The following is a 24,835-nucleotide window of genomic DNA, read 5'->3' as shown; positions in this document are numbered from 1 at the left end:
TGGTTGATTAAACTGAATTTTGGTGCATACATGAGAACAGGTTTCTTAGTCCTGCACTTGGATTATATGTTGTAGGTGAAGTTGAAGTGTCAGTGACTTGCTGTCCTGCCTATCGTGGGAATGGCCAATGCTTCAGAATCTGGAATGATAGATGTCAAGAGTCAAGAGTGTTTTATTGTCATATGTCCCAGATAGAACAATGAAATTCTTACTTGTTGCAGCACAACAGAATATGTAATCATTATCAATAATAATATAAGAAAAACTCAGAAAAAAAGAACAAACAATAACAGTGCAATAATAATAATAATAGTCTATTGTAGTTCATAGCTTATGAGGTTGTAGTGTTTGATAACCTGATGGCTGTAGGGAAGAAGCTGTTCCTGAACCTGGACGTTACAGTTCTCAGGCTCCTGTACCTTCTTCCCGATGGCAGTGGTGAGATGAGTGTGTGGCCAGGATGGTGTGGGTCTTTGATGATGTTGGCTGCCTTTTTGAGGCAGCGACTACGATAGATCCCTTCGATGGTGGGGAGGTCAGAGCCAGTGATGGCCTGGGCAGTGTTTTTGCAGTCTTTTCCGCTTCTGGACGTTCAAGTTGCCGAACCAGGCCACGATGCAACCAGTCAGTATGCTCTCTACTGTGCACCTGTAGAAGTTCAAGAGAATCCTCTTTGACATACCGAATCTCCGTAATCTTCTCAGGAAGTAGAGGCACTGATGTGCTTTCTTTATGATTGCATCAGTGTGCTGGATCCAGGAAAGATTGTCGGAAATATGCACACCCAGGAATTTGAAATTTTTGACTCTCTCCAACATCATCCCGTTGATGTAAACAGGATTGTGGGTCCACAATCTTCCTCTTCCAAAGTCCACAATCAGTTCTTTGGTTTTGCTGATATTGAGAGCTAGTTGTTGTGCCGGCACCATATGGTCAGTCGGTCAATCTCACTTCTATACTCTGACTCGTCACCATTTGTAATTCGTCCCACAACGGTGGTGTCGTCAGCGAACTTGAAAATTGAGTTTGCACTATGTCCGGCTAAACAGTTATGAGTATAGAGTGAGTAGAGCAGGAGGCTCAGCACGCAGCCTTGAGGTGCTCCCATACTGATTATCACTGAGGATGAAGTGTTTCTGCCAATTCGAACTGTGTGGTCTATGAATAAGGAAGTCGAGGATCCAATTGCAGAGGGATGCGCAGAGGCCCAGCCCATGAGTTTCATAACCAGCTTGGAGGGGATGATGGTATTGAATGCCGAGCTGTAGTCTATAAACAACAGCCTGATGTAAGTGTTTTTATTGTCCGAGTGGTCCAGTGCGGAGTGGGGAGCCAGTGAGATCGCATCCTCCGTGGACCTATTGTGACGGCAGGCGAACTGTAGTGGGTCGAGGTTCATATTACCCTAAAGCTGCTAAATAGACAATTACACAAAATTAATGAAAAGGAATCGATGAGATGGTCTATCGAACCTATCTGCTGTTATAAAGAGCAGATCTAATGGTAAATTGTTCTTTTCACTGAGTATTATTTGATTCTGTTTTCTGGTCTGTATCATGTACTTGTGTAGTATGTTAATCTGACTCACTATACTTGATATTACATTTGAGATCAAGCTGAAAATATTTAACTATCCTGTTTGATAGATGCCAAATAGTTTTGTGGATGTGAATATGCTGATGGCTGTGCAGTTGCTAATTGAACAAGCAAACGTAGAAAAAAATGCACAGTTACTGCATCAGATGTATCAGTATCTGCTCTTTGACTTTCGAATCTGGAGCCATGGAGACTTCCCATTTCGAATAGGCAAGTACATCTCCATCATACTGATCCAAGCTATTTCACAGAGAAAAATATCATGACCTATGCAACCTTTTGATGTCCCAAATGGTGTTGCACCTAATCAAGTACTTTTGCAATGTTAAGTGCTAAAATGAAGGATAACTAACAACCATTTTTTGAGTGAGATCTTATGATGAACAGATTTTTTTTGTTTTGTAGTTTTAGCAAAAGAATAAATATAGGTCAGTGTGTTGTGGATGACTGCTGCTCCTCTTCACAACACTGCCATCATTTATTCTGCTTACATTCCCTCAGGGGTGCATTGGAATGTCTTTGAGGGGCACTCACTTTTCCAAAATGAATCTGAAAATTCAGATTTGGGTTCAAAAGGGGTTGCATACAGTTCAAATGCAGAAATGTGGCACAATTTTATAGATACAATCTACATTTAGATGCGATCTGTCTTGAACAAGGGAAAACATAGTTATAAGATATGGAGTTGATCATTAAAAACTGAGGTGTGTGAAAATGTCTTCTTGGAGGGAAGTGAATCGAAGGCCAAATCATAAGTATTTGAGGTGGAGATAGAAAAATATTTCACAAATTGAGGAATTTAAGGTTATGTGGAACTGTACAGAAGAGTTGAGGTCAGTACAGTTCAACCATGATCATATTCCAAGGAGGGGCAAATTTGCAGGGCTACTTCTCCTACTCTACTCTACTATGAGTCGTCTACTCCTATTTTCTGCCGTTTCATGGGTTTGAATATAAAAGGAATATGCGGAAGTATATTTAATGTACAATTCAAATGTTAACATTGTTAAGCATTTTATGGTATGTCTATAGCCTCGGGTTCCGAATTATGATTTAAGTAAGTGTAGGTCATGCATTTGGGGAGCATGCTGCCTTTTTTGCCAAAATTCAGAAAATATCCATGAGCAAAAGTCTCTGTGCACCAAGCTTAAGGATCTCGTGTGGTTATTGTGGGAGGTATCTGAAGTATGATACTATTTAATTTGACCAAAGTTGTTGTCTGCTGTGGTATGTTGAGTTTGACTGGTAACAATAGAAAATTTAATCTTGCCCGTCCAAAGTTGGAATTGGGTCATTCTTAATCAGGATGAATGATAATTTATCTCTGGTTTGTTCCATAATGTTCCACAGAATCCACTCAATCCACTGTGCAAAAGATCCCTCAAAGTAGCCGCATTTTCTTGCACTCTTTCCAGAGCACTGCAGACAGTTCCTTTTCTGTGCTAGATCCATCTTCTTTTGAAAGTACCTGGTGAAATAGCTTCCACCACTCTTGCAGGCAGAGCATTTCGGATCATGTACCAAGTGAAAACATTTCTCCTCTTCTTGGTCTGACTTCATTGATAGTTACCTTCTCTTATTGAGTACATTGTTAAAAATCAATGCATTTTGGAAGACAGGAAAATACCACAGAGAAATACCTTAAGGTATTAAGAAACTCATAGTTTCTCAAGAGTCAAGAGTCAAGAGTCAATTTAATTGTCATTTGGACCCCTGGAGGTCCAAACGAAATGCCGTTTCTGCAGCCATACATTACACACAAATAGACCCCAGACACAACATAATTACATTTTACATAAACATCCATCACATAGCTGTGATGGAAGGCCAAAAAAACTTATCTCTCCACTGCACTCTCCCCCCCCCCCCGATGTCAGAGTCAAAGTCAAAGCCCCCGGCTGGCGATGGCGATTGTCCCGCGGCCATTGAAGCCACGCCGGGTGGTGCGAGGTCGCACACCGGGTCTTGGTGTTGGAGCCCCCGGTGTGCGCTCGCAAAGTCCCGCGGCCGTTCCAGCCGCGCGGGGCAGTGGTGTCAGGCCCCGCTCCAGGAGCTCTTCAACCCCGCAACACGGGCGGGAGAATTCGCCGTTGCAGGAGCCCCGAAAAGCGGTCTCCCTCCAGGGATCCGCGGGCTCCCGGTGCCGCCGACCGCAGACCCGCAGTAGCAGCCTCCGCATCAGCAGCAGCAGCGGCATCGGCAGCAGCAGCAGCAGCGCTCCTCCACCGCTCCACCCGCTCCGGTCTCGGCCAGCTCCGAGGTCCTTGGTTCTCCTTGGTTTTCACTGATTGCTGTTTTAGCCAAGTACTAAATATCTAAAGGTAATTTGAAGATGCATTCCAGACACTATTCATTCCATCTTACCATACCATTGGCAAGGGTTACTCCAATCTTATTTACAATATTAACTAAATGACTAACAAGGGTTATGCCAATTATGCCCTAGATGACGATTTCCATAAAGCAAATTGAACTTTGTGACCTCATTTCATTGATCTGGGGTGGGAATTAATAAGCTTTGGCCTCTTCCTGCTCCTTTTCAGACACATATGATTTCATTTATTTATAGATATTGTTTATGACACTTTATAAATATTTTTGTTTTGTTTTTTGTATGCTGTTTCACACTTTTTATTCTTTTATTCTGTTCGAAATAAATAATAAAAATAAATTAAAAATAAAATCTGTCAGAAAGCAATAAGAGTGTTTTATTTCAGGTCACATTCAGTACTTATCCACCATCATCAAAGACAATCGAAAGCTTTTTAGGAAGAAATATGGGGTGCAGTTTTTGCTTGATATGATCCGTATGTGTTACAGGTATGATCTGCTCTATTTATAATTTTACTCACAATTGTCATTTGGCATTCATCCTTTGAGTAGTTACGCAGTTCGTATATACAAAGCACCTACTCATGCATTATTCTTCTGTTTGCCCTGCTCAAGCAGTTCAAATCAAGACAGTGATTTGTCTGTAGATGATATGAAAACAATTCGAGCTTCACTTTATGGACTAATTAAGTACTTCATCAGCAAAGGGGTCACTCAGGAAGAGGTGCAGAGCATCATGGGATACATTGCTGCTGTCAATGATGAAGAACAGGTAAAATAACATTGTGCACCATCCCTATACTAACTACTCAGTCATGTGTGCCTTCTTTTATTCCCTAAAAGCTATGGATAATAGTTGCTGTTTTGCCTGCATGGAATCTTTTATTCAAATCCACGAATAATAGTTTTACAGCATGAAGTGAACCATTAGGCCTGTGTACATTTATTTTCTTATTTTTGTTCCAATTATGGGATACAAATGTTTCTGGCAGTGCCACTGAAGTGAGGAGGTTAAGAATTAACCACACTGATAGGTCCAGTAGCAGTTCTCCCTGTTTGTTCAACTCCATTTTGTAAGTTACTATCAAATCTGGTGCCATCATAGTTGAAGACATTGCATTTCAGATCGCTGTACGATATGATATATTAGCAAAAGAATCCAGAAGAGATTCATTCGGCTAATTCCAGGGATGTGAGGGTTGACCTGTAACAAACGTCTAAAACATTAGATCTGTATTGTTAAGAGTTCAGAAGAATAAGCAGTGTGCTCATTAAAGCATATGAGATTCTATGAGGTATGACAGATTAATGCCCGTCCCACTTAGGAAACCTGAACGGAAACCTCTGGAGACTTTGCGCCCAAGGTTTCCGTGCACCCAAGTTGCTGGAGGTTGCAGGTAGTGGAAGCAGGTTGGGAGACTGACAAAAAACCTCCGAGGTTTCCATTCAGGTTTCCTAAGTGGGACAGGGGCATAAATATTGAGATGGTTCCAGCCGTATAGGATATCTTAAATAACTATGCATAAAAATAAGCCACTGGTGAAAAATAAGCCACTGGTGAATGATTTATAAATGCAAATATTTGTTTAATGGTTATCTGAGGGGTAACGTTTTGACACAAAGGGTGGTGGGTGTATGGAACAAGCTGCCAGATGAGGTAGTTGAGGCAGGGACTATGCAAACATTTAAGAAACAGACAGGTACATGGATAGGACAGATTTGGAGGGATATGGACCAAACGAGGGCAGGTAGGACTCATGCAGCTCGGAGATGTTGGCCGGTATGGGCAAGTTGGGCAGAAGAGCCTGTTTCCACACTATATGACTCTATGGACAAAAGTAATTTACATAGAAATAATTGTGTATAAGTTTGTACAGCAATATTCATATTAATCTTAAAGTGTAAAATAGCCTGGACATATGTCATGCATGATTTACTCCTGAAATGCAGTGAGGAAATCATTTGAAGTGACCAGTCAGTGCTCTTACATATGGAATTGAATTATTGGCTGGCACCTAATTCCTAATTTTGTATCCTTTTTTTCATTTTTGGGCCCATTTTGTAGCTCACTGGGATCTTGGAGGTCCTGCTGAATCTTCTTCAGACAAGTTCTGCTCGGGATCAGTTGTATCTGCTGCTCTTTGAACCGGGGCACGCTGACATTCTCTACACATTACTGCTGAACAACAAGTATTCTGACAAATTACGGGAGCTTGTTTTTAAGGTACTGTGTGTGTAAATTGCATGGGGTGCTGGTTGGCCCATGACTTGTTGAGGTCCAGTATATGTGCTGTATGATTTTGCCTTGCTGCACTTTGACTTTGCTGTACTTATGTTCTATACCTCATAGATATTTGAGAGGATGTTAAAGTGTGATAAAGTCTACGAACGGAATAAGCAGCGCATCAGACTGAGAGATGTTGGCTATTCGGGACTTGTCATGCTGCTGAATGATGTCATTGTTACTGTTCCCCTGGTCAAGAATCTCTTGCACCAAGTGCTAGAAGCAGGTAAGTTTAGTTTTTAGTTTAGTTTAGAGATACAGCGCGGGAACAGGCCCTTCGTCCCACTGTGTCCACACCAATCCCTGCACATTTAACACCATCCTACACACACTAGGGACAATTTTACATTTATACCAAGCCAATTAACCTACAAACCTGTACGTCTTTGGAGTGTGGGAGGATACCGAAGATCTCGGAGAAAACCCACGCAGGTCACGGGGAGAACGTAAAACTCCGTACAGACAAGCACCCGTTGTCGGGATCGAATCTGGGTCTCCGGTGCTGTAAGGCAGCAACTCGACAGCAATGCTACCGTGCCTGACTGATGAAGGTCAGCATGCCACAAGCTTTTTTTACCACCCAATCTATCTGTGATGCCACCCTTCAGGGATCTGTCTTGTATCCCTAGAATCCTCTGCTGGTACTAAAGAAGATTCTGAAGAATAAGATATACATGGATTTAGAGAGATGGGGATTGATTAGGCATAGTCAGCATAGTTTTGTATATGGGAGAACGTGTTGCATGAAATTGGATTTTTTGAAAAAGTGACCTGTGGCTATTGTCTGTATACACTTCATTAAGGCCTTTGATAAGGTTCCACATGGTAAACTGTACTGAAAATAAAACCTCATGTGAATCATAGAGAGCTAGCAAACTGGATACAGAATTAGCTTCATGATAGGAGTAATGGTGGAAGGTTTTTTTCAGACTAGAGGCCTGTAACTATTACGGTGCCTCGGGTATCAGTGCTGGGCCCACACAGTGCCCTCCATAATGTTTGGAACAAAGAGTCGTCATTTATTTATTTGCTTCTGTACTCCACAATTTGAGATTTGTAATAGAAAAAAATACATGTGGTTAAAGTGCAAATTATCAGATTTTATTAAAGGCCATTTTTATACATTTTAGTTTCATCATGTAGAAATGGCAGCAGTGTTTATACATAGTGCCCCCATTTCAAGGCACCATAATGTTTAGGAAACATGGCTTCACAGGTGTTTCTTCTCAGGTATGTTTAGTTGCCTCCTTAATGCAGGTATAAGAGAGCTCTCAGCACCTCGATTTCCTCCAGTCTTTCCATCACATTTGGAAACTTTTTTTGCTGCTTATCAACATGAGGACCAATGAAAGTCAAAGAAGCCATTATGAGACAGAGTTATATAAGAATATAACTGTTAGAGACACCAGCCAAACCTTAGGCTTACCAAAATCAACTGTTTGAAACATCATTAAGAAGGAAGAGAGCATTGGTGAACCTACTAATCGCAAAGGGACTGACAGGCCAAGGAAGACCTCCACTGCTGATGACAGAAGAATTATCTCTATAGTAAAGAAAAATCCCCAAACACCTGTCTGACAGAAGACTTCATGAACAGAAATACAGTGCAAGATGCAAACCATTGGTTAGCTGCAAAAATAGGATGACCAGGTTACAGTTTGCCAAGAAGTACTTAAAAGAGCAACCACAGTTCTGGAAAAAGGTATTTTGGACAGATGAGACGAAGATTAACTTATATCAGAGTGATGGCAAGTGCAAAGTATGGAGGAGAGAAGGAACTGCCCAAGATCCAAAGCATACCACCTCATCTGTGAAACACGGTGGTGGGGGTGTTATGGCCTGGGCATGTATGGCTGCTGAATATACTGGCTCATTTATCTTCATTGATAGCATAATGAAATCCGAAGTGTATAGACACATCTTATCTGCTCAAGTTCAAACAAATGCCTTAAAACTCATTGGCCGGCAGTTCATTCTACAGCAAGACAATGATCCCAAACATACTGCCAAAGCAACAAAGAAGTTTTTCAAAACTAAATAATGGTAAATTCTTGAGTGGCTAAATCAACCACCCAATCTGAACCCAATTGAGCATGCCTTTTATATGCTGAAGAGGAAACTGATGGGGACTAGCCCCCCAAACAAGCATAAGCGAAAGATGGCTGCAATACAGGCCTGGCAGAGCATCACCAGAGAAGACACCCAGCAACTGATGATGTCCATGAATTGCAGACTTCAAGCAGTCATTGCATCCAAAAGATATGCAACAAAATACTAAACATGACTACTTTCATTTACATGACACTGCTGTGTCCCAAACATTATGGTGCCCTGAAATGGGGGGACTATGTATAAACACTGCTGTAATTTCTACATGGTGAAACCAAAATTTATAAAAATCAGATAATATTATACGGGAATATAATGTTGCCAGGACCCATAGGGAAGGGTTGGACAGGCTCAAACTTTATCCTTGGAGCATAGGAGTTTGAGGGATGATCTTGTGGAGCTGTGTAACTTTGAGGGGAATCGATAGGATGCTTGTGCACACTTTTTCCCAAGATAGGGGAACCGAGAACAAGAGGTTTAAGGTGAGAGAGACATGGTGGGCCGAAAGGCCCGTTTCTGTTCTGTACAACTCACTGACTCTAAGATAATGTTCCTGCGGATTGCAATGCCAACTCTTGATGTGATAAACACACCATAAATGAAGTTGTAACTTTGTTGAGTATTTTCCCAGTGAGCATCCATGATTTTCTAATAACCATGGGTTGCATGTACCTGCTCCTAACAGTCAGTAAATGTGGGTATGAATCATTAGTGCATTAGGTTTCCTTGTTCTTTAGTGCTTCATACATTACTGATCACTGTACCTTCACACCCAGTAAAATGTTTGCATTTCTATTCATGCAATCAGATTTTTATTCTTTATGGTAGACAAAAATGCTAGAGAAACTCAGCGGGTGAGGCAGCATCTATGGAGCAAAGGAATAGGTGACGTTTCGGGTCAAGACCTTTCTTCAGTCTGAAGAAGGGTTTCGACCCGAAGCGTTGCCTATTTCCTTCGCTCCATCGATGCTGCCTCACCTGCTGAGTTTCTCCAGCATTTTTGTCTACCTTCGATTTTCCAGCATCTGCAGTTCCTTCTTAAACTTTTTATTCATTATCTTCCCTTTTGGACACATTTCTATTAACACAATCAGATTTGCATTCTTTATCTTCTCTTCTGGATATAGTAGAGTTGATAATAAGGGTCTGCACCTTATCTGGTTTCCAGATTTCACAGGAACCCAGGACTGCCATAGTTGGTGAGAAATTGGTCAAATCTTCAAGGCATTTTCATGTTTTATTTCGTTATCTTCTTAGAACCATGTTCTTCAGTAACCAAATATTTATTCATAGTAAATAAATGTTACATTTAGACAGTGATTTTTTTCTCATTATAGACAAAATAAAAACTAATGCAATAATGTTATATTTTTTTGTACCACCTCGCATAGATTCTGTGGTGAATTATAAAGACTTGATGGCTGTGGTTCATCTAGTACATAAAGCAAGAATTAACGTGAGACTTGCTGTTTGCAGAAAGGTCAGTCTTCCTGCTTGGTTTCTACATCAGATTTATTTTGAATTCAATAAAAAATAACCACTTCATAAGGTCATAAGTGATAAGCCATTCAACCTTGGCTGATTTATCTCTCCCTCCTAACCCCATTCTCCTGCCTTCTCCCCATAACCCCTGACACCTGTACTAATCAAGAATCTATCTATCACTGCATTAAAAATATCTATTGACTTGGCCTCTACAGCCTTTGTGTCAAATAATTCCACAGATTCACCATCCTTCCATCACTGAATGGAGAAAAATAGTAAGCATTTTATTTTCACATAATGGCAGGAGAGAATCAGTCTGGCTCAGTTGATATTTTACTGAAATCATTCCTTTTGGACATTCCATCCTCATTTCTAAATTATGCATTGTACATTCTATATGCATAGACTTATGCGTTAGCAAATTGTGTTTCCCGGAAATTAAATTGCATTGTATTTGGATAAGCCAAGTAACTGATACTGTGCATTAATGAGACAATTTAAAAGGAACAAGGCTGAATGAGTGTGTAGGAAAGAACTGCAGATGCTGGTTTAAATCGAAGGTAGACACAAAATGCTGGAGTAACTCTGTGGGACAGGCAGCAGAGAGAAGGAATGGGTGACATTTCGGTTCGGGACCCTTCTTCAGACTGAACCCGAAACGTCATCCATTCGTTCCCTCCAGAGATGCTGCCTGTCCCGCTGAGTTACTCAAGCATTTTGTGTTTAAAACTGAAGGAATTGTATGTACTGGGGGTAAAAACAGTGCTGGAGTAATTCAGCGGGCCAGGCAGCACCTCTGAAGGACCATGATAGGCACAATTTCAGGTTGGGATCCGTCAGACTGATTGTAGTGAGGGGGAAGAAAACTGGAAAAACTGGTGGGACAAAGCCTGGCTAGTGATAAGTGGGTACATGTGAGGAGGGTTTGGTTGGCAGATAGGTGTACTAAGGCTAGAGATGAAAAGGATAAAAAGGGCCAATAAAGGAGAAGAGGAATGGAAGTCAGAGGATGAGATATAGGTACAAGGGAATGGGGGCAGAAATGGGTGTGCCCCTGTGTGGGGCACAGGAAATAGAGGGAGGGATATGTAGGATAATGTGGTGTTACCTAAAATTGGAGAATTATGTTCATACCGTTTGGTTGTAAGCTTCCTAAGCGGAATATGAGGTGCTGTTCCTCCAATATGTATGTACTGAAAGTTGGTGCTAAAAAGGACTGAAAATTGTTTCTGTCAATGTAAGAATTCTTAAAGTTCCAAACTGATGAAGGTTAGATATGTAGTAACCTTTTAACTATCACAAAGGAGACAAAGAAAGAAAATACAAATTTAATTTCAGCATCCTGATCTCAATAGACAATGGGAGTGACAAAACTACTCTTATATCCAGACCTTGTCACCTCTACAGGAGCTACAAACACAACTCGCCTTATTCTGCTCCTATCTACCTCAGCAATGGCCACTAATATGATCAGAATTGAGTTGTTAGCATTAAAAATCCAAAAAACATTATAGCATGCAAGGATTTATTTATATTTTTTTCAGTGCTCATGCTTTACATGTTTGGGATGTATTTTAAAGTGTTAATTAAGTTATTGATGTTTAATTGATGGCTTTGTTTATAATTGATTGGGTAAATAGTGTACTTAATGATTGAGAGGGAAAATAAGTAGAGATTGTATAATATCAAGATGGAGACACGAGGGACAGCGGATGGTGAAATTGAACAAAAACAAACTACTTTAGGAACTCAACGGTAGACAAAAGCGCTGGAGAAACAATCTCTCCTATCTGTGATAAATGGCAGCATCTAGAGGCTAACCAAGCACATACTTTTGTAAACTATAAAAATCAAAAATTTCTGGATTGATATTTTTAGAATAATTTCTGAAGTTATTAATACTAAATTAGATCCCGATTCAAAACTAATAATACTTGGCTTAACAGAACAAAGTCTAACACTCACAACAAACCAAAGAGACTTTCTTGATTATAGTATAATAACTGGGAATAAATGAATATTAAAATTTTGGAAAGGCCCAATAACCCCCACAATTAAAATGGGGATTATGGAAATGTCGGAGACCCCACACCTGGAAAGAATCAGATTTGGCTTAATGGCCAAACAAGAACTTTTTGTTAGAATATGGTCTCCATTCACTGATTATTTGAAGGAGTATATTGGTCCAGCACGGGAACCTAACCGAAGCTTGAACTCAGGATTAGGTGAAAAGTTATACTTTATAATCCACGAACCTATCTCAAAAGATGTATTATTAGTAAAACATTCCATTATTTTTTTTATCTTGACATTTGTGGGGTTTTTTTTCCTCTTTCTCTCTTACTTCCTATCTTTAAAAAGAGCTCAGCGGGTGCAGCAGCAAGGGAAAGTGCCTGGGGAGGGGGTGGTGCGGGAGGGAAGGGAAGAAATGACCAGGGAGTTACGGAGGGAGCGGTCTTTGCGGAAAGCAGACGGGGGCAGATGAGAAGATGTGGCGAGTGGTGGGGTCACGTTGGAGGTGGCGAAAATGACGGAGGACTATTTGTTGTATGTGACGGCTAGTGGGGTGAAAGGTGAGGACTAGGGGGACTCTGCCCTTGTTACGAGTGGGGGGATGGGGAGAGAGAGCAGTGTTACGGGGTATGGAAGAGACCCTGGTGAGAGCCTCATCTATAGTAGGGGAGGGGAGCCCCCGTTCCTGAAGAATGAGGACATTTCCGATGCCCTGGTGTGGAACACCTCATCCTGGGAGCAGATGCGTCATAGACCGCTCCCTCCATAACTGCCTGGTGAATTCTTCCCTTCCCTCCCGCACTACCCCCTCCCCAGGCACTTTCCCTTGCAAGAGGTGCTATACCTGTCGCTTTACCTCTCCCCTCGACTCCATTCAAGGACCCAAGCAGTCATTCCAGGTGCGACAGAGGTTCACCTGCATCTCCTCCAACCTCATCTATTGCATCCGCTGCTCTAGATGTCAGCTGATCTACATCGGTGAGACCAAGCGTAGGCTTGGCGAATCTTTCGCCGAACACCTCCGCTTGGTCCGCATTAACCAACCTGATCTCCCGGTGGCTCAGCACTACAACTCCACCTCCCATTCCGAATCCGACCTCTCTGTCCTGGGCATCCTCCATGGCCAGAGTGAGCACCACCGGAAATTGGAGGAACAGCACCTCATATTCCGCTTGGACAGTCTGGACCCTAGTGGCATAAACATTGAATTCACCAATTTCCAGTAGCCCTTGCTGTCTCCTCCCCTTCTCAGCTCTTCCCCAGTCCTCAGGCTCCTCCTTTTCCTTTTTCCTTCTCCCCATCCCTCCCCCACCTTACATCAGTCTGAGGAAGGGTTTCGGCCCGAAACGTTGCCTATTTCCTTCGCTCCTTAGATGCTGCTGCACCCGCTGAGTTTCTCCAGCACTTTTGTCTACCTTCGATTTTCCAGCATCTGCAGTTCCTTCTTAAATACTTTAGGAACTCAGTGAGTTAACTGGCACGCTGAGTTCTAGCATTTTGTTTCTTATAATATTAAACTATATCTCCAGACTTGCTGTGACTAACCATTGCCCTAATCGTAACATTTAAAAAAAGTGAATATTGTGTATTCTTTCTTTTCTCCCCTCATTGTTTTAGATTTATCGTCACTTGCAGTCCCAACAGGATGCAGCCCAGCAGATAGCAAAGCAGATCAGTTGGCAAGAAACCTTTGTGAGGTTGTTTTTGAAGGAGAATTCAGAGAGCAAAGATATTGTAGGCATGGAATGCATGAACAACAACAGTTTGGACTTTGGTAAAGAAGCTGATCCACAGCATGAGATGAGACATGGAGTCGAGCCATGGAAGAACACTAATGAAGAACCACATACTCGGGACTATAATTTGCCAGATGGCGATACAACAGACAATGCCTCTTTCACTAAGTTCTTTGATAACCAAAGTTTTGATGGAATGTTTGAAAGATATACTGACTCAAGTCACTTGTCTGAGAGACTTTTAGATGGCAGGGCCTCACACGAGAGTACTGTCACAGAAAGCTTGGTGGAGAATCAGGACGAGTCTGGAAACTGGCTCCAGAAGGGGCGAAGTCTAACATTGGACTTGTCAAGTACAGCCTCCTACGAAATGGGTGACTATGAAAGCCAAACACCAGGGAGTGTTGCCAGTACCCCATCACCACTGGAAATGCCCAAACACTTCTCTGGTGCACAGTTTGATAAGGAATCTAACAACACTGATGAGTCTAATTACATGGATGATGCTTCGGTCTATGAAGTATTTGGAAATGTAGAGGTAATTTGTTAAATGATTTTTGTCTCATCTTGGACAGCTCTGTTTTAAAAAATGACCCTAATAATTAATCATATGGCATCTATGTTTTAGTGTGTTAGTCATTGACAAGGAAATGTGACCTCTGTTTCATTTGATTGTTTTGTTTGAGAATTTATCTTAAAGCGAGTTGCACTGAACCTATTCACTGAAGCTCCAGGTAAAATACAATTTTGGTTTTGATGTCTCGACCAGTTATGATGTCTATTTATCAAACTTTCAGCAACAATCTTCAGCAACAAAAAAAGATTTGATTGACTCTGGATTTGTTATTGTGTAACAGTTTATTCAAATGTTTTGAATTGAATTAATTTTAGCACTGCTGGATCCTAGCTTTACAATCTCTATGTATTGAAATGTACACTGACCCAGTAAAGCTGAACAGGAGCTCAAAGAACACTATACCTTCTGATTTGGCACCATGCAGGCTTCCAGAGTCGACAACTTCAGATAAACAGTAATAATTTCTATTTCACCGCCAGCTCTAATCCTTTACCATATTTTACATTGTTTTATGATTCCTACTGTCATTTATTCTCTCCTGACTGCTTCTTTACCACAGACCTCCTGGACTTCCTCTCAATCCTCTTCCCTTTCCCATGTTGGACAGGCTAGATGCAGGAAGATTGCTCCCGATGTTGGGGAAGTCCAGGACAAGGGTCACAGCTTAAGGATAAGGGGGAAATTCTTTAAAACCGAGATGAGAAGAACTTTTTTTCACACAGAGAGTGGTGAATCTCTGGAACTCTCTGCCACAGAGGGTAGTTGAGGCCAGTTCATTGGCTATATTTAAGAGGGAGTTAGATGCGGCCCTTGTGGCTAAGGGGATCAGAGGGTATGGAGAGAAGGCAGGTACGGGATACTGAGTTGGATGATCAGCCATGATCATATTGAATGGCGGTGCAGGCTCGAAGGGCCGAATGGCCTACTCCTGCACCTAATTTCTATGTTTCTATGTTAAACATTATTTTATCTTTAACTTTATCCAATTCAGTTCAAAGATTAATTTACCCAAAATGTTATGTGCATTTCTAATTGAACTGAATTGGATAAAGTTAAAGATAAAATAATGTTTAACATAGAAACATAGAAATTAGGTGTAGTGACAGATTTTATATCGTCTCAAGGATTTATTCCTGATAGTCACTTTAATTGATGACCGATCAGAAGGTAATCTATACCCACTCACGAGCATTCCACGAGACATTCAATGCTGTTGAAAGAGAAATCTTCCAAAAGCAGTCTCTTGATTAATAGTTTCTTTATTGTAGTAGTAAAAACAGTCAAATAATCATAAAGGCTTCTTCTTGTATCAGCACATTTCAATCATACTCGTGATCATGCTTGTGCATGGTCAAAAACTATGTCACTTCCCCGATCTTCTTCAAACTAAACTAAACTAAACTCCTTGGGAGTCTGCGCGAGAATCCCAGCCGCAAACACGCCTCAGACTACGTATAAATGCCACCCACATAATTACAGGCAGATAAAATTTAAAAGCAGCTGGTTATAGTTATAACATACTGAGTTAAGCTAAATGGCTACTCCAGCCTGAGTATTTCCAGTAATTTTGGTTTTATTGAAAGGCATTTGGACATTTGACATTGAAAGGCAGGGATAGGAAAGTAGTAAAGTTACAGGCTTAATGCAGGCAAATGGGGTTAGCATGGATAGGTTGGCGGGGATGAGTTGAACAAAAGAACCCCTTCATTGTAAAGCTCTATGACACTCTATGTGTACAGCAGTTACATTATTTTGCTTTTGCAAAATGCTGAATACACTGGGTGTGGCTTCAAGTGTTGTAATACATCTTGTGCTGAAAGAGTTAACAAACTCTTATAAACTGACTTATAAAACTTAAATTATTTCTCTCAGAGGTGTGGAGAAGAACTAAGTCGGATTTTGACAGACATTCTCCTTTGTATCATGTGGCGTGGCCTGGAAGGGTCGGATGATGCTGCCTGGATCGAACGAGGACAAGTTTTCTCAGCATTCACGAAGATTGGAACTGCAAATGAACTCCTTTGCCCCTCTGATGAAATTAAACTCAAGTTAGTAGAAAACAGAACAGTGAAATATTTTAACACATGGATTTATCTTTTGGGGGTTGGACACATACATTTTTTCCTGATGAGCATTACAGAGCATGCATTTGGAATTTTAACTCCAGAAATACTTGCGGAATATTCTGAGATTAATGATTTGTTTGATAGCAATAACTGATTGTTAAACAAGGTAATCTTGCAATCAAGGCCGGATTATGGCTCTGCAGTTTGCAAATAATTGGGAAATTCACCTTTCAACCTATAACTCCAGAGGTGCTTAATCACTTTGCATCACTAAACCTAAACCATACTGTGTATTTGTAATACTTTAAGGTTGTTGTGAGGATCCAAGAATCCTCTTCAAAGGAGAGAGCTTGTTAAGAATGACATTTGAGGTCTGTGTTGTTCTCTGGCATCAGAGGGCGAGAGAGATGGAAAGATTAACGTTGGATTCAAGAAATAAATATTTGTAGATGGAGTTTGTAGGGATGAAGCACAGGTTTGGTACTGAATGATGGTTATGGATAATAACAAGGAACCGCAGATGCTGGTTTACCAAAGACATACACAAAATGTGTAACTCAGCAGGTCAACCCTCCAGGAATTTTTGTCTTTCGATGTATGCAACCAAAGTATTGGTTTATTATTGTCATGTGTATCAATATGAAATGAAAAGCTTTGGCTGATATCCAGACAAGAATGTTATCCTGGGGACATAGAAGTATGTAGGAGAGATTCTGGGGAAGTGTTAAGATTTTAGAGATATGGCTGGGGATGATATAAGTGGTTTAGAGCATTCTTTACAGTCTTTCTGACAGGCTTTGGGAAGGGAGCAATTCACATTGGGTAATGAACTGTTAAGAACATTTTAAGAATGGGAGTGGGTGCATCAAGGTCATCTTTATGATGCACTATATCCTTTTTCAGACTTCTTGAGACAATATTGGAATGGTCTGTGACTGACAACAGAGAGGCAACAGCAGCTGCCCTTCCAGTTCATACTGAGAATGCAGTGAGATTACTGCATATCGTTCAGGACTTCCTCCAGGCTGAAGGGCTGGTCAATCCTGCACTGTGGACCGACAAGGTACTTGATTATGTCTGTGTTTGTAATTGGCTGTTTTTAAAGGCACAAGAGACTGCAAATGCTGAAATCTGTAGGGTAAAAAGGAAAGCAACTGGAGGAACTCAGCATGTCAAGCAGCATCTTTGGTGAGAAAAGAATAGTCAACATTTAGAGAAAAGATTCTTCATCTAGTCTGAGAGAGGAAAGAAGTAACTGGATAATAAGTTGGAGGAAGAGGTAGGTCAAGAGCTAGCAGCAACCAGCAGGTGGATACAGGTAAGGAGGGGTTGATTGGCAGAAAGGCCAGATGGAGGGGCTGTTTGGCTAAAAGGTCTGATGGAGGGGTGCAGGGTACGGTGGAGATAGAGATAGCAAAAGTGGATGGGAGTTGATAAGTGGAGAACAAATGACAAACTAGAAGAACAGCACCTCTTATTCTGCTTGTGTGGTCCACAATCCAATGGCATAAATAAAATTTCAGGTATCCCTCCTCCAATCTACCCAGGTCCCACCTTTTCCCAACTTTCCCGTGCCCTTTCATCCCATTTCAGTTTCTCTCCTATCCAACTCACCTCCCTTTAAATGTCATGTCCTCCCCCTCCTACAGCCTACACTACCTATGAGTTCCCATCTGCCAAACACCTCTAAGTTTAATTATCCTTCCTTTCCTATCAGATTCCAACATCTGCAGCCTTTTGTTCTCCATGTACCCTCTCCCAGACTCTGTTGCTATCTCCACTCTTCCCTCCCTCACCTGACTGCTTATCTGCCAATCAGCCCCTCTTGACCTGGCCTATAGCTTGCTAGCTCTTGTCCCATGCCACACACCTTGCTATTATGGCTACTGTCGCTCTTCTCTCTCAGTTTAGATGAACTGTTCATTTCCCGCCACAGATGCTGCCAGGTGAGAAAAGTTCCTCCAGCTGATTTACTTTTTTTGTTGTTACTTAGTCTTTATTACTTGTTTATCATACTTTCCTATCAATTTATATAACATACAGAATTCTTCATTCAATTGAAAAATATTTTTTGCTGTGCCTTACATGAGTGGAAATAATATGATCCTGACGTTTTCTTCCCTTCTAAAGAGAAATGGACAGATGGCTGACATTGAGATTATAAATGCAGTTTTACATCCTGTCACTCTGCAAGCCAACATATCGTTTGTATTAGAATGTGGTGAGGCAGTGAATTTGGTCAAACATCAAAATGGAAACAAAAAATGCTATATCTAATACCTCTTGTACATAAACATAACTGCAAGGTAAACGCATGAGAATATAGTTGAGTGAGAAGAAAATAGAAAAGTTTGAGATTATTTCTCCCTTTCTTGTCCCCACCCACCCCCTGCCCGATCACGGCTTGACCCCTCTTTCCTTCGCTCCATGATGCGGCTGAAGAAGGGTTTTCGGCCCGAAACTTTTGCTATTTCCTTCGCTCCATAGCTGTGCTGCCTCGCTAGAGTTTCCTCCGATTATTTCTAACATAAAATAGATGAAGACCATGCTTTTGCAACACCCGCAGTGATTTGTAGCTGAGATTAGATTTTGCTCATAATAGAGGTAGGAATCTATCCCTTGAACTTTAAGTTAACTAAAACATATTGAATATAAACTTAAAATTAAAATTTCATGTGTAACAACTCCCAGATTCCCTTGAATACTAAAATTTAAAGTTTTTCACCATCTCAGCTGCTTGCCTCTTCTGCTTGTCAAAATCAATGGCCTAACATTTGTGGCATAACTCCGTGCTGCTTGTTTATTTATTCTATTAGTATCCATCTGAGAACCACTTGGTTTTCTCCTTGATCTTTCATTCAGCTTTGCATCATCAGTAAATAGAGATGCGTAAGTACAAATAGCTGAGACTTGGCACTGATTCGTGTAGCACTCCATGACTAACAGACAGTCTGCCTTCCCAAAAGTTAGCAATTAATTCTTATGACCTGGTTTATATCTGTTAATGCCATTATCATGCTAACATGATACATTGTGAAATATTTTGTTTAACAACTTTTCAAGAGGTACCTTAGTAAATACATTTTGAAACTCCAGATGCTCCACACCTACAAGTTTCCACTCAACCTCCCCAGCTAGGTACATCCTAAAAAATCTTATCTTTGTGGAGTATCATTTTGCTTTCAGGAAACCATTTTATGGAGGTAACTTTGTAGAATGATTTCTGACTACATTTTGGAAGACCAAATTATATTATTCTCAGGATTAAATACACCCATATCTTTTCTATTATCCAGCAATCATAACATGGCACTCATTCTATAGTCTTAGTGATTAACAAGCTGAATACAGTTCCTCCATTCATTATGCAACACCTAACGATTTAATTCTTATTATATAGGTTTTGGAGGAGATGGTGACACTGATGGATAACTTGATGATGTGGTATTCATCTGGATCAGAGTGGATGCAATTATCCCAGCTTGGAGTACGGCTTCTTCTTGGTTTTATTGGTCAAGATAATATACAGGTATCACTCTTAGAAATAGTGTACAATTGCTAAATTGGTAAATCATTTTTCAATTACTAGAACAGATGCCTTACACTGCTAGACACAAAATGCTGGAGTAACTCAGTGGGACAGGCAGCATCCCTGGAGAGAAGGATCCTTCTGTCCCGCTGAGTTACTCCAGCATTTTGTGTCTACCTTCGATTTAAACCAGCATCTGCAGTTCTTTCCTACACAAATCCATTAAACTACTAGTTTGAATAATGGATCTAGTCCCATTGCAAAGACTTGAACACAAAATCTAGAATTATTTCTTAGTGCAATAATATTGTACCATGAACGATCATGTCTTTTGGTTCAACCAAAGCCCTGGATTTCCCAATAACTGGATGCAAACTATCCAATGCTGGTAGTTATGGAGGAAACATTGCATGAGAGTTACCTGTATTATTCTCTAAATAAAGGTGACTGAAAAAAATCAGGTAATATGGTCATTATCTTTCTTTCTTTTAAAATCTTTTTATTCGTTTTTTTTCAAAAGCAAAAACAAAACAACAAAAATGTAATGATAAACAGTGATATTGATACATAGGGATCAGGGTTACAGTAATGGCAGGTATAACCTAAATATTAGTCCAGTGTCAAAATACACATTGAATATAGACCTCCCGGTCTCTATGTAAGTATAGTTAAGTGTTTAAGAGAGAACTTATATGTATAAAAACAAAATAGATAAAAAGAAAAAACAAAACGCCCCTAAACTAAAGAAGAGAAAAAAAAAAGCAAAACAGAATCAGGGCTGCAAAGAGCTTCAACAATTTGTCCCTGTTTGTCGTCAAGTCCGTTCCACCATATAACGGTAAAAAAAATTATTATAACAGTTGGAGGGTGACAATTTATGTCGTATGAAAATGTTGAATAAATCTTCCCCGAGTCCTATCAAATTTAACCAAGGGTTCAACAATGTGACTTCTAATTTTTTCTAAATTTAAACATGATATCGTTTCAGAGTACCAATGGAGTTTGGTCGGATGATTAGAATCTTTCCATTTAAATATAGTAGATCTTCTGGCAATTAATGTGGTAAAAGCAATCAGCCGATGGGCGGAACGGGACAGATGAATAGAATCTAACATTGGAAGCCCAAAAATTGCAGTAATAGGATGAGGTTGTAAATCAATACCCAAAACTACAGAAATAGTATCAAAAATTTATTTCCAATATTTTTCCAAAAGTGGGCAGGACCAAAACATATGAGTCAATGAGGCCACTTCAGAATCACATCTGTCACAGGTAGGATTTATATGACCATAAAAACGAGCTAACATCTTTTCACATATGAGCTCTGTGAACCACCTTGAATTGTATCAAAGCGTGTCTTGCATACATTGAGGAAGTATTAACTAATTGAAGAATCCTCTCCCATTTCTCTATAGATAAAGACATTTGAAGTCCTCTTTCCCAGTCATTCTTAATTTTATCAAATGTATCTTTTTTTAATTTCAAAATCAACTCATAAATAGTCGTTATTAAGCCCTTCTGATAAGGGTTCAAATGTAAGTTTTTTCTTCAAGATATCGGTTTGATGTGGTAACGGAAAAAAGGGTAGAGTAGCCCTCAAAAAATGTCTAATTAATAAATATCTAAAAAAATGTGAGTTAGGTAAATTATATTTATTGGAGAGTTGTTCAAAAGACATAAAACAACCATCCGAGAACAAATCACGAAAAGCTACTAATCCTTTCCTCTTCCATAACAGAAAGGCCTGATCAGTGCTAGAAGGTTGGAAGAAAAAATTAGATATGAAAGGACTCGATAAAATAAAATCATTCAATCCAAAAAACTTACGAAATTGAAACCATATTCGAAGTGTATGTCTTAATATTGGGTTAGTTGTATATTTATTCAATCTCGTAATTGTAAAAGGTAACGAGGCCCCTAGAATAGAAGCCAATGATAGCCCTTGCATAGAATCACGTTCAAGATTTATCCATCCTGGACATTGAGTATCTTCTAAATCTTTTGTCCAAAACGTTAAATAGCAAGCATTAACTGCCCAATAGTAAAATCTAAGGTTCGGCAGTGCCAAACCACCACCTTTTTTTGAATTCTGTAAGAATTTTTTACTTAGTCTGGAATTTTTATTCTGCCATATATATAAGGAAATTTTGGCGTCAATAATATCAAAGAAAGATTTAGGAATAAAAATTGGTATCGTCTGAAATAAATATAAAAATGTAGGTAAGATAAACATTTTAATAGCATTGATTCGGCCTATTAAAGATAAGGACATTGGTGACCATTTAGTGAACTGTTGTTTGATATGGTCAATTAAAGCCGTAAAATTGGCTTTAAATAAATCCTTGTGGTTCTTGTTAATCTTAATGCCTAAATGAGTAAAACATTCGGTAGTCAATCTAAATGTAAACTGTTCACAATACGAAACTAGATTGTTTAATGGAAAAAGCTCACTCTTACTAAGATTTAGTTTATAACCTGAAAAACTACTAAATTGATTAAGTAGAGCTACTATTGCCGGAATAGATTTCTCAGGAGATGAATAATAACAGATCATCTGCATAAAGAGATAGCTTATGTGTCTTATTTTCACGGACAATACCAGAAATATTAGGGGATTCCCTAATAGCGGTGTCCAAAGGTTCCAAAGCGATATCAAACAGTAAAGGACTTCAAGGACAGCCCTATCTAGTACCTCGAAAGAGCTTGAAAAAAGGGGATCTCTGATTATTGGTAAGTACAGAAGCCTGAGGTATATGATATATCAGCTTGATCCAAGAAATAAATTTTAGACCAATCTTAAATTTTTCAAGTACATTGAATAAGTATTCCCTATTCTACTCTATCAAACGCCTTCTCAGCATCGAGTGAAATGACACATTCTGAAGTTTTATTTGACGCTGTATATACGATATTCATCCTAACGTTAAAGTATGAGTAACGATTTTTAATAAAACCTGTCTGATCTTCAGAAATAATTTGAAAATATTTTCCAATCTCATAGCTAATATTTTGGAAATAATTTTGGAATCTACATTTAACAGTGATATAGGTCTATATGATGTCACTTCTATAGGATCTTTGTCTTTTTTAAGAATTAAAGAAATAGATGCTTCATTAAAGGATTGTGGTAATCTATTCATTAAAAAGGCTTCTTTAAAAATCTTGCATAGCCAGGAAGACAGTAAACTTGAGAAATACTTTAAAAATTCCAATGTAAACCCATCTAAACCAGGAACTTTACCAGAATTCATCAAAAGGATTGCTTTCGGTATTTCTTCCTCCGTGATGGGTTCATCTAACACCAGAGACTCATTACGTGGTAAATTTGGCAAGTTCAGTTTCTTTAAAAACTCATGTATTATATTGGAATCAGTAGGAAATTCTGATTGGTGTAGGGAGGTATAGAATTCCTGAAAGGATTTATTAATTTCATCATGGTCTACAGTCAATGTACCATCCCGTTTACTCACTTTAGTAATCTGACGTTTGGATTATACAGCTTTCAACTGATTAGCGAGTAATTTACCAGATGTTTCGCCATGTATATAAAATTGACTTTTGGTTTTAGGTAACTGATTCTCAGTCGGTGATACTAATAACAAATCATGTCTCAATTGAAGTTCAATTCTTATAGGGCTCTAGACTAGGAGTTTTTGAGTATTTTTTTATCAATTTCTTTAATCTCATCAACCAACATACGTATTTCATTTTGAGTTTGTTTTTTTTAATCCCGCGGAGTATGAAATAATTTGTCCACGAATATATGCCTTAAAAGCATCCCAGACTACACCACTGGATATTTCTTCAGTAGAATTTGTTAAGAAGAAAAAAGCAATCTGATCTTTAATAAAATTAACAAAATTTAGATCTTGAAGCATTAAATCGCCATTGTTTAGAACTAAACTTGGAATCAGGTAGTTTGATTGATAGTTTTAATGGTGCATGATCAGAAATAGCTATTGCATCATACTCACACGCAGTGACCGATGATACTAGCCGAGAATCTATTATAAAATAATCAATCCTAGAGTAACTATGATATACATGAGAGAAAAAAGAAAATTCTTTGCCATTTGGGCGTAAGAATCTCCAGACTTCTAACATTCCAGAGTCAAGTAAAAAAGAATTGATAAAACTAGCTGATTTATTTGGAAGCACATGCTCAGATGCAGATCTGTCCATCGAGGGATTCAAACAGCAGTTAAAATCTCCACCCATTATTAAAAGATGTCCATTTAAATTAGGAAAGGATGCAATTAACTGTTTAAAAAACTCAGGGTGATCAATATTAGGTGCATAAACATTCACCATAGCAACTTTTTGGTTATGAAGAACAGCAGTAATCACCAAAAATCTACCATATGGATCAGAAATTGTTTCATAATGAACAAACGGAATTGAGCAGTCAATAAAAATAGAGACTCCTTTCACCTTAGCCCGTGAATTTGAATGAATCTGCTGTCTTCTCCAAAACTTGAAAAATCATTGATTGTCTTCCTGACTTACATGAGTTTACTGAACAAAGATAATCTGAGCATTTAGTCTACGAAGAACTTAAAATATATGTTTCCTCTTAATGGGATGGTTCAAACCATTCACATTCCATGAAAGGAAGTTAATAACTTTATCCATATTGTTTGTAAAAATCATGTGGAATGTAAAGGGTTAATTTCTTAAAGCATAATTGTTCATGATACTGGAAGGAGAAAAATCTAAGGCAGAGCCAGAAATGATGACATTTCAGACATTTTTGTATTTCAAATTCTGCCCAGATTGAAGAAGCTAAGCTAGAAGCAAAAGTTGTTGGTTACACAGAAAAGCTGGAGAAACTCAGCGGGTGCAGCAGCATCTATGGAGCGAAGGAAATAGGCAACGTTTCGGGCCGAAACCCGAAGCAAAAGTTGTTGTTTGATACCATCATACTAAAATTCTAAAAAGTAAAGTAAAGAACAACTCATCCAATTAAATTCTTAATCATTTACAGAACGATATATTGTCAAAATAGGAACAGTAAATCTCCAATTGTAACTTAATCAGCTATCAGTAGCTCCCGGTCGCAGCTTCACCCCCATAAGCCTCCAGAAAGCTGGAAGCGTCTTGTGGATTGTT

At 39.4% G+C, this 24,835-nt stretch overlaps 1 protein-coding gene across 8 annotated transcripts in view; it reads left to right on the top strand.

The window, feature by feature from the left end:
* Window positions 1-24,835, top strand: part of nbeal1 (neurobeachin-like 1) — a 237,135-nt gene that overhangs the window by 132,540 nt on the left and 79,760 nt on the right. For 6 of the 8 annotated variants that reach the window (XM_055638377.1, XM_055638374.1, XM_055638373.1 and 3 more), the window contains 10 exons: window positions 1,647-1,806; window positions 4,314-4,416; window positions 4,543-4,699; window positions 5,993-6,151; window positions 6,278-6,437; window positions 9,712-9,800; window positions 13,436-14,092; window positions 16,004-16,179; window positions 17,101-17,260; window positions 19,598-19,726. In XM_055638377.1, coding sequence (XP_055494352.1) covers window positions 1,647-1,806; window positions 4,314-4,416; window positions 4,543-4,699; window positions 5,993-6,151; window positions 6,278-6,437; window positions 9,712-9,800; window positions 13,436-14,092; window positions 16,004-16,179; window positions 17,101-17,260; window positions 19,598-19,726 — 1,950 coding nt within the window. The remainder of the gene's footprint in view (window positions 1-1,646; window positions 1,807-4,313; window positions 4,417-4,542; window positions 4,700-5,992; window positions 6,152-6,277; window positions 6,438-9,711; window positions 9,801-13,435; window positions 14,093-16,003; window positions 16,180-17,100; window positions 17,261-19,597; window positions 19,727-24,835) is intronic. The other 2 variants (XM_055638378.1, XM_055638371.1) reach the window with 1 other exon arrangement.

The sequence above is a fragment of the Leucoraja erinacea genome, chromosome 7 (assembly GCF_028641065.1).
Source record: "Leucoraja erinacea ecotype New England chromosome 7, Leri_hhj_1, whole genome shotgun sequence".
Taxonomy (NCBI): domain Eukaryota; kingdom Metazoa; phylum Chordata; class Chondrichthyes; order Rajiformes; family Rajidae; genus Leucoraja; species Leucoraja erinaceus.
Note: the sequence above shows the minus strand (reverse complement) of the source record. Positions and strands in the feature narration are given on the sequence as shown.